Source organism: Capsicum annuum, chromosome 8 (genome assembly GCF_002878395.1).
Source record: "Capsicum annuum cultivar UCD-10X-F1 chromosome 8, UCD10Xv1.1, whole genome shotgun sequence".
Taxonomy (NCBI): domain Eukaryota; kingdom Viridiplantae; phylum Streptophyta; class Magnoliopsida; order Solanales; family Solanaceae; genus Capsicum; species Capsicum annuum.
Genome location: NC_061118.1, coordinates 73,551,649 through 73,562,533, shown reverse-complemented (window position 1 = coordinate 73,562,533; position 10,885 = coordinate 73,551,649). Strand labels below are relative to the sequence as shown.

The following is a 10,885-nucleotide window of genomic DNA, read 5'->3' as shown; positions in this document are numbered from 1 at the left end:
AATCAAAGTTAAGTTTTCGAACTCTGAAAAAGAAAAATCTTTTGAGAGCACTTAGGGCTTTATTTTCCTTAATGTGCCTACCAATGTAAATCCAAATTAGTAAGGGCAAATAACATAAATCCCACTAGTTTGCTACTAAATTATCCTTTCTCTCCTTTTTTTGTATTTAAATTTCTCTCTCCTGAATTTTGGATATTCATATAAATGAGTTAACGATGATATACATTAGTAACTAATGTATCTCAACTAACAATTTTATCAATATTTAAGGAAAAACTACATCTTCCTTTATTATAGCCCCCAATTTAAGTTTTATTTATTAAAATGTGAGTATTGAATTCCTTAAATTAAGTAACAATTTTTTCAATTTCAAAATTTGAAACAACAAATTAATTAGCACGATCAAAACATCTCCCTTCCGATTATTGAAGCTTTATTTTTAGAATCTTTTCTTTTCAAAATTTTCAAAGCTCTGTTTTCCATCATAATTTACCAATAAGATGAATATTGCAATTCTCTTTATTCGACTTTTCATCCCCTGTATTCACAAAATTGTATACCAATATTAGTTAAATCTAAAATCGAACTTAATCATTAAAGGTGAAAAATGATGAAACTTATTCATAAATAAGCCAGATATACATAACTGCATATACCTATTGTATGTATCTAATTTGGATTAACTTGAGTTATTCCATTCTCATATATAACATAGTTATATATCAAGAATGACATATCATCATGTACATGTATGAAAATGTATCCATATACATAGCTATGCTATGTATCAGATTTAACATAACATCATTTATATCAATCCTATACATAGCATAGTTATGTATCATAAGTGAAATAACATCAAGCCTACAGAAAACCCAACTAACATACATAGATATAACTAAAGTTATTGCAAATATGATACATACAATAGTTAACAATAGTTATGTATATGGGATGGGATAAAACCTAGGGAAAAGTCATCGTTTCCACCCCAAACTATACAGAAAAGTCTAGATCACACCTAAATTATAGTAGTGACCTATTACACAGCTAAACTATAAAAAAGTGAAACTATTACCTCCCTGCGACACCCATGCCCAAGTTCAATGAGTGGTGTGTACTCCACTCGCTCCATGTCACTTTTCAGATCACTTTCCACGTCAAAAATAATTTTAAACATTATTTTTAAATAAAAATTTTCAAGTCATCTTCCTTACCCCATTCATATCTCCCACCACCTCTAAAAGGGAGCTTCACCAATAAAAGAATACAGTAATAGAGTATCAAGAAAATCAAGATTCAAAGGCCTCTCAATCAAGATTCAAAGGCCTCTCAATAAGGATGAGTCGTGAGATAGATAGCGGCAAAGAAAAAAGAGAAGGTAGCCAAAATTTTATTTTTCAACGAAAGTAAAAGTTTTCAATCGATATTTTTAGATCTTAGGATAAAATTACAAGGATCTTCATAAGCTTATTCTCATTTATAACTTTTCTTCCTTTCAAATTACTTCAAATTTCCCAATTTGACTAACCATTAATATTTTCAATATCCACCGACAGTTATCAATATCTTCATTGAATTTGTGAAGATTAATCGATTTGATTTTCTAAAAATCTCATTCAAGACGAAATCTTTTTATATTCCCAGGTACAATCTTGAACTTTTCAACCCAAATGATTTATTTACATACCTCAATTCCTCCGAAAAACTCCAAAATCAAGAATTCAACTAGCCCCTTTTTGAAGAAAAAAATGTCATCCAGTGATTGTGAACAATCTCATTCTGTTATCATTGAAATAGTGATCTTGATTGCCGTGGTTAGTGCATTTGTGGTTTTGTTTTATCCTTATGTGAATCTTGTGGTGCATCAACTGTTTGTATTTTTTGGAGAAGTGGCTTATGTGTTGAATGATGAAATTTTGCGGTGGGAGGTGCGGGAAGAGGAAGACAAAAGGAAAAAAGGAAGTTTCATTGCCAATTGTAAGGCTTCATTAGAATTTAGTAGTGTTGCAGGTGCGAATTTGTGATGGTTTTTGTAACTTTGGGTGTTAACAATGGTGAAATTGTGATTCCGATGGCAATTTTAGTAGTGGATGTTGAGTTTTATGGTGATTGTTTGTGATACTAATGATTGTATTGTGACTCCAATAATGAAATCTATGGTAGATTTTTAAAATTATTGTTGTAAAGATTTGAGTTTGATGATGATGGTGTCAATGGTGGTGTTGTAATGGTGATTTTGGTGAAGAAGAAGCAATTGAAGAATGTGGGACCCATATATTAAAATGAATAAATAAAAAAAATTAATTTTATTAATATTTTTTCAATTGAAAAATAAAAAAAAATTAATTTTATTAACATTTAGTTACCAATTCTTCAAATAAAATAATCTTCAATTTCGATTTTGAAAGACAAATTTGGGAATTAGGGTTCTTAGTTTGGAGTCCCAAATTAGCTTAAATAGGAACTAGGGTTCAATAGATCCATTGGAAATTAAAAGTGTTGTAGTTTTAATGTTTTTAGCCGTTTATTTTTGTTATTCAAAAGGCTGGACGTGCCTAAAACGAGTGTAAGAAACGCGCCTTAGAATAGGTGTCGCGGGGAGGTAATAGTTTCACTTTTTTATAGTTTAGGTGTGTAATAGGCCACTGCTATAGTTTAGGTGTGACCTCGACTTTACGTGTATAGTTTGGGGTGAAAACGATGACTTTTCCCTCAAACCTAATACAACTGACAATGTCATACATATGCATAACTCGCTATGTATTAGAGTTCGAAAAACAGACTAGCTTCACTGTGTAATCCATCCATATACATAACAATGTTATATATATGGATTGAAATAACAACATATCTCGAACGATTACACTCAATCCTATGCATAGTAACGATATGTATCAAGTTTAAAGTAACAACAACTGATACTTTATGGCTATGTATAAAAATACGAAAAAAAAAAAATAGATTCAGACACAAAGCACTGGACCTTGAGGGACGGAATCGTGATGTAGCTTCCTTCTTTTTTTCTTCCTTGGAGAGACAAGGTCGTGATGTATCTTCCTTCAAAGTCACTGAAGTTATAAAGCATCTGCACAAGATCACGAATGAAGAGAATTTCGGCAGACAACTCAAGTGCCATTCATCTTCAAATATTTATCAACATATTCAACATGGAAGCAATGTTCACATTCAGGTATGCATGTCAGTGTTTCTCCCGCACTGCACTCACCTAAGAAGATGGCGCGAATCATATCATTTATCCCTGAAATTCACCTGCTTTCACCAAGAACCACTTTTGGATCGGACTGAATCGTGGATTCATCAAGCCCTTCTATCACTATCATTGGCATTGGAGTGAACCTTGCCGTGGCAGCTGCAGCGACAGTGGCTGCAGTAATTCAGCAGCGATGGCTTAGGTTGTTAATAATTATGATAAAGCAAAAAAAAAATTGAGAATTAGGATTTTGTAGCAGAGAGGCTGAAGTTCTTTGCAGCCTCTTTTGTAAATTCAAAATTTGAAAACAACTTGATTGATGTTTCTTGATTTTGAGCACTTTCTGTGGGAGCGTTAAGCATAGAAATTGAAATATTGAGTTATGTATATGAAGTTTGGATAGAGAAATTGCAAAAAGGGGGATTTTTATAATTACTTTTGAAATTTGAGATTTTTTGTAATAATAAAAAGTTGGGTTAGTAGTTTTAAGTAATTTTTTCAATTAGTAACGGCAGTACAAGTCGCCCCCCTAAACTCAAAGTAGTCCATGGAAGCCAACTACTATTTTCCAATTCAAGAAATTGCTTATGTAAAGATAGGGCGATTCCCCTTATAAGACCCTCCTTTCTTCTCTTTTCTTCTACTAGTTAGCTTGTATTGAGAAAGCTCCGCCCATTTGTGCTTAGCAATGTGTGTCTAGACTGAAAAGGTCTCACGAAGCCAGATCTAAGAGCAAGTCAAAACCACGAGGGGGGGGAGAGAAGTTTTGTGAAGGTAAAAAGAGATTCTAATCAAACTTCAAGTTGGTGTGCCGCATGTAACGAAGGCAGAGACCGCCCCAGGTTTCGGCCTAGCTCCTGTCTGTGAACATCAGAATCTTAAAGCAAAACGAAAGAACAATAGAAATAATCTATATGCTATAGAAGTTTAATAGCAAAACATTACCAGTTAATGTTATTTTTCGAATTTTTCATTCATACAGTAACAAAGGTTACATTCTTCATATAGCTGTACAAACATCAAAGTCTACTGTCCACAATAGAGTAGCTGTGTGACTTTGAGCTATACGATTAAAGGATGATTCTGCATGGCAGTTCCATCCACATAGCACGGTATGTAGTACATGCATAGAGTCCATTGCAGGATCAGGAACTAAGCTATGGCTTCTAACTGAATCACCAAAAGATCCAACAATGCATTCTCTGCATCGATGATAGATAGCGTGAACTTTTTAGACAGATCAAGATAGTTGATCCAATTTGAGAAAAAGAAAGATGAGATTTACCAAACTTCTTTTGTTAAATATAAACACCAGCACCAAGATAGAGCTTGCTTGAGACCACATTTACAAGCTACAGCAGATGGGGAAAAAAAAAAGAACTATATCCTCCTCAGCTTACAGGATTCTATGACATCTATGATTGATCCCAGCTTCATCAACATCTCTTTACCCAAAAAGCGAAATAACAGATTTCAATTCGTCTTACTTCTGTAATGAGCTGTAACTATTAGATTTAACAAATTTGTAGCTTTCTGGAATCAGAAATGACACTTTCCAGGTTGTTAATGTTAAAAGGGCGAGAGAATCTTTCAAGAACGCAGAGAATAGAGCACAAGCATGTCTTACATTAGGTGCTAACGGGCTTTCTTCATATGTTTTGGGGGTCTCATTGTCTCTCTCCTTGAAGCTTCTGCAATTCTGATTTCAATTAATGACTGCAAGCATTTAGAGGGGACAAAGGGTTAGTATAATAACAAATATATCAAAGGAAAAAAGGAAAAACAAATACACAAGCAATTAACACATTTTTCTAATAGTTTGCTCCTGGGCACTGCTGCCCCAATGTTATGTAATGAATATTATTAGTTATTAATAAAATATCTCCTTTTACCCAAAAAAACACATATTTTTCTGAAGTAATTCTAAAGGGAAAGGGGAAAAAAGAGCCAGTAGGCATCATAGGGAAAGGGGAAAAAAGAGCCAGTAGGCATCATACTTTTTGCATATTCAGCTTTTCACTACTAGATTCTGATGAGAACTTCAAAAACTTCAGCAAATTATGTAAACGCTAGAAATTTGAAGTACGGTGTCAGGAAAGCATTGCGAAGCAGGATTTCCACTCCAAAATTTAGGAAGAGAAGGAATAGGGTAGTACCAACGAGTCTAGAGAATAATTGGGATAGATGAACAGCCATCAAAGTAAGAAAACTAAGGGCTAAGCAGAAACAAAAGACAGACTCTATTTAGGAGTTAAGCAGTTTCTTATTTATCATATCATCTTAGACATGACTCGGGAGAACCTGTTGTAATAATCATACAAAGACTTGGAAAACTGTGTGATTAAAGAGACCACAGCACACACAACAAAGATCAATTGTTGACTAGTTTTTTTCTGTAATTCACTCAACTGACATTCATCATTTCCAAGCAACACTCAAAGTTTTGAACCATTATATTGAACCTCCAGTCAATATTATGTATAGAAAACTCTTCCTAGCGGAGATAGAAACGCTTCATGACTGGTTCTTTGTCACTTGGTAATTATCAAGTAACTGTTACACTGTTGGAGCTATTAAGTGACTGTTGGAGCTAGTCTCTTGCTTCTACCAGAAAAAGAATCTATAACCTGGATGACCTGCATTTTCTTTTGAAAGGGAAAGCTCTCCTTTTCTCACAGAATAAAACGCTTGCATCTTCTCATGAGCTTCCTATCGAGCCCCTCCAGTTCTACATCTTTTTCAATTATAGCTCATGTATTATCAGATGGTTACAAACATCATATTCTCATCACCACATATACATGTGTCATATCCTTCTCTTAAAATTTCCAACCACAATTCCGTAATTCCTCTCTTTCTTCCAATGATGATATATACTTGGTCGTGTGTGTGTGTGTATATATATATCATTCTTTTTGTTCTCGGTGATGTATTTATAAACAAGAGCTAGACAATCATTAAATAAAGACTACAGGGGAAGAATTGTAGCGAGGAGCAACGTTGCAGGACTCTAGATAGCAAATGCAACCATCTCACAAAAAGCAGAAATTGCAAGTCTTATCATCATAGATTGACAATCAAATCAGAGCAATTAAGGACAAAATAATAGGTTTCAATTATTCCTTGAAGCATGAATTTCACAAGACACAAGTGAAAGCAGGGGCCTTCTTCAAAGTGAAATGAATACAAAAGTTGCAGGAGGATATTGCTAACCTCTTCCGCTTTTTTTTGAAGTTCCAGAAGTTCTCGACAATATGTAAGGCACTCTGCATGGTATATACCAGCTAAGTCTTTTATCATGGCCTTCCTTCTGATGATACCAATCACTGTAATACTCAAGAAGAAACATCACATGTCAGATTAAACAACTGTAATAATCAAGAAGTAATAACACATGCTAGATCAAAAAGATCAAATACTTCTTCATTCCAAAAAAAAGGAGGGCAGCCCGATGCACTAAAGCTCCCGCTATGCGCAAACAATATCCTAAGCTAACACAAACTAAAATCTTGAGCACACAAGTAATTCGATTAATAAATACTCAGTTACCGAATTCTTTGGAGGTGATATTATTTAGTCTGTCATTCCATTGGAAGATAAGTGTTCAAGAGACAAACTGATAACAAATTATCTACTACAAACAACCAGAGTCTTATCTCATTGGAAGACGATAGTTCAAGATAGTAAACTCAATTAATTAACCTTATTAGAGAAAATCACCACTGCAAATTGGCCAAAGAGAAGCCCACAACCCCAGTGACATACAACAATGGGAACCAAAAAGAATAACCAATATCAACAAAAAGAACATTCTAAGCAATAGTCCTTGAATAACGAGAAAATTTTGAAGACATGTGGTTCCTAATGACATTACCATGAAACAATTAGCAAGTACTAAAGAATAATTTTGGCAAAGATGAGGATGCAAACAGACATAAGATCTTACCAATTATATCCCTTTGCTCACCATCATTAAATCAAATTTCTTTCAAAATATATCTGAGAAATTTCATTTCCAGTGTTAACAAATATTAAATCCTAAACATTACATATGAATGGTAGCTCAAAATCAAGAAACTACTCTCCACCCCAAACTGACTAAAAGGGCAGCCAAGTGCACTAAAGCTCCCGCTATGCGCGGGGTCCGGGGAAAGGCTGGACGCTAGGGTATATTGTACGCGGCCTCACCTCCTGGTTACATGGCAACAACTTTACCAGTTACGATGCTTCCTCTAGTATATGTTATATTTCTCTTCTACAGTATGTTCTTTGATATGCGTTACCTAATACCAAGGGGGCTTCTTTCGAAAACAACCTCGCTACCTTCGTGAGGTAGGCGTAAGGTCTGTGTACACTGTATGCTCCCCAAACCCCACCTTGTGGGGCTATACTGGGTATGTTGTTGTATTTCGTTGGAAGATAAGTGTTAAAGAGACAACCTGATAATTAAATTATCTATTGCAGATAACCACCGTCTTATCTCAGGAAGATAATTGTTCAAGATACTAAACTCACAATTAGTTAATCCATTAGAGAAAATCACCATTTTCAGTTGGCCAAAGAGAAGCCTACACTTGGAAGCGAAAACAAGGAAAATGAAAAGCCAACCAATGTGAAGAGGGACTCTATGTTCACATATATTATAATCATATATAAAGAAGGTAGAAGTTTACGATTAATCTTTCTAGTAATCAATTAATGTCAACCTCTCTATAAATATAGTAACAATTAACCCCAAATAGCATTTGTTCATATTAGTGATCAAAATGAAGATATATGGGATTTTGTTACTTTCTTGTCTCCTTAGTTTTACCTTATTCTAAATCATAAAATCCGAACCAGTTCTTGATACTAACAATGAACAAGTTCATCCAGACTACACCTATTACCCGCCACCACGGGCAACGGCGGTGGCATAACACTAGCGAAAGGCGAAAACAGAAGCTGTCCACTGGACGTGTTCCAAGCGCAAAATTGCGAAGCTTCCGGCACGAATAGCTTCTTTATCGGAAGTGGAAGTAGAAGTTTCGGAAGAGGTCCTCCGGTTGCGTCCGGCGGCTCTACTGGCGACTTCACCAGTAGAAAACCAAATGGGTTGGGTTGGGTCGGGTTATTTGAAGTGGGTTGGGTTTAGAATTATTAAATTTTTAATTAATTAAATTCTAACCAACAAGAAACTGCCACGTAGTAAACAAAAATATTAATCATTTTTTTTAAAAAATTTTGTTAAGGGGAAGGGTATTCTAGAGCCACATAGGTGGATGGAAGGGTATTTTCAACCTGAAAGGTGGATATAGGGTATTTTAGAACCATTTTCACTACTTGAAGGGTATATTAGGCCCCCTTTCCGAATAAAAAAAGACGTCATACTTCTGGAGACCATAAGATTAAACATGTTTCTTCATAGCCAAAAATTCAGAAGGAAAATCAAATCCTAGTACACCAATTACGTAATTTTCGAACTGAAGCTAAAAATTCCATTTCCAATATCAATAAACAGAACATCTAAATAATAGTCCTTAAATAACAGGAAAATTTTGATGACAGTAATTAGCAAGTACTCTATGCATAATTCTGGCAAACATGAGGATGTAATCAAACATAAGATCTTACCAAATACATCCCTTTTCTCACCATCATCGAATCAGAAACTTTTCAAACTAAATCTGAGAAAAGGCTAGAAAGGGCAGCCTACTGCATTAAAGCTCCCACTACACGCGGGGTCTAGGGAAGGGACGAACTACAAGGATCTATTGCACGCAACCTTACCTTACATTTTTGCAAGAGGTTGTTTCCACAAATTGAACCCGTGACCTCCAGCAACTTTACCAATTATTCCAAGGCTTCCCTTCTTCATCCCTATGGTTAATAGACATGAAATCCTAAACAATACATATCAAAGGTAGTTCAAAATCAAGAATATACTCTCAACCCCAAACTGACTATTCAATAAAACCTTTCTATTCTTCACTTTATTTGACCCGCTGGTTCATTCATATGCCAAATAATTTATAGGAAATTTCATATAAGTAGAAGTTCCTATAGAGACAAAAGAAAAGAAAGAAAAAAGGGTAAAATTCTACAGACAGGCAGAAATATATGTAAGGCAAAATTCATAAAAAAATACTGAATTGGGTTGACTTAAAGATCCGCTAAATCAATTTCTACAGACCCATTTTAGCACAATTAAATTAACAACAACAACATACCAAGTGTATTCCCACAAAGTGGGAGAGGGAAGAGGTGAGGCACAGAGGCTGTTTTCGATACACCTCCCGAGCAAATCGAAGTAATAATGAAAAGGAAAAACGACTACTAATAGGAAAGCAGTAGGAAGCATATACGGCAAGAAATTAGAATCACCAAATCTTACACTTACTTCTACTGGGATTGAACCCAGTTTGAGTATGTGGGGTTGTTGGATCTGATGGTGTTGGAGGAACCACCGGATCGTCACTTAAAGGCTGTGCCTGTGGCTGTGGCTGTGGCTCTGGGGGATCACAAGAAGGAGATGACTGGTTTTGAGTTTCAACCATTCTTGAATTGTAAAACTGGTTGAATTTGGCGACTCGTGAAACTGAATAGTAGGGAATATTTAACTTTGAGGTGGATTGTGGTGGAGTGAGTACGTTCTTCCTCAATTACATATTTTGAATTTTTGCAGCCTTGGCTAGATAGTATTTTATTCTCAATATAAAACTTTTCAGTATACAGGTTTCGAGTTTCAGCCGTTTTTATTAGAAAGTATATAATTTTTAATGTGGGATTTATCACTGTTAATTTAGATTTAATCTTCTTTAATGTAGTTATGAAAATCGAGGGGAAAAAAAAAACTCAAAAATAAATGATAAGCTGAGTATTATATGACGAAATAAAACCAGTTATACAAGTTGTAAAGATAGGACTAACAAGAGATATGATTATACCAGAAGATATTTTACAACAATCGGAGATACCTAGGATCGAGATACCAGATTTTTATGCAAATAAAAGACTTATTGGACTAGCTACGATCATTCAAGAACTAGCAAATAATTTTATGAACGGAAACCCAATATGGAGCTACTATTCAAGAGATCATCAAATGATATATTCAAATTCGAAAGAGCTACGACAAGCAGATATGGAAGACGTAAGACAATGGATAATGACGCTACTCAACCCAGAAAAATAATCTACCGCGAGAGCGATAAAAAAGGGATTTATTTCAGAAGGACTATTAACAAGATACTGTAAAATAATTGGACATAAATATCCAGACCACCAATGTTCGAGGTGCAATGGAGAAGATAATATTATTCCAGAGGTACATCTAGAATAAAGAAGACAAAATACCAGCTGGAAAGATAAGATAAAAGAGCAATAATGGAGCAGATAAGAGAGCAATAATAGAGCAGATACAGAGCAATAATGGAGCAGATACGACAAAATCAACGGAGACAAGATACTGTACAAAAACAGAATTATTGTATATTATCTAACAAAAGTCTTTGTTAGAATAGTTGTACATTTATTAGGTTGTTGAAATTGTTTACGTAAAAGTTAGAAAAGCTAAGTTAAGTTAGGAAAGATAGGAAGCCACCATTTTTGACTTTTTTGGTTTTAGTTTCAGAAAGTTAGAAACATGTAAATTGTAAACTTTTCTCGTTCTATATAACAGAGGCAGAAGGC

General features: G+C 34.8%; 1 protein-coding gene across 10 annotated transcripts; it reads right to left on the bottom strand.

The window, feature by feature from the left end:
* Positions 1-2,746: 2,746 nt before the first annotated feature.
* LOC107838920 lies at positions 2,747-9,984 on the bottom strand. Of its 10 annotated transcripts, none has more exons than XM_047395716.1 (4): positions 9,594-9,981; positions 6,428-6,540; positions 4,842-4,930; positions 2,747-3,388 (listed from the first exon to the last, which is right to left on the bottom strand). In XM_047395716.1, the coding sequence occupies exons 1-3, from the start codon at positions 9,748-9,750 to the stop codon at positions 4,850-4,852; spliced, it is 351 nt and encodes a 116-aa protein (XP_047251672.1). In that variant the 5' UTR covers positions 9,751-9,981; the 3' UTR covers positions 2,747-3,388; positions 4,842-4,849. The 10 variants fall into 10 exon arrangements, with proteins under 10 accessions (XP_047251672.1, XP_016537684.1, XP_047251670.1 ...); XM_016682198.2 differs by having other exon boundaries at positions 9,588-9,931; XM_047395714.1 differs by lacking the exon at positions 2,747-3,388 and adding an exon at positions 4,117-4,659.
* Between the last annotated feature and the right edge of the window lie 901 nt (positions 9,985-10,885).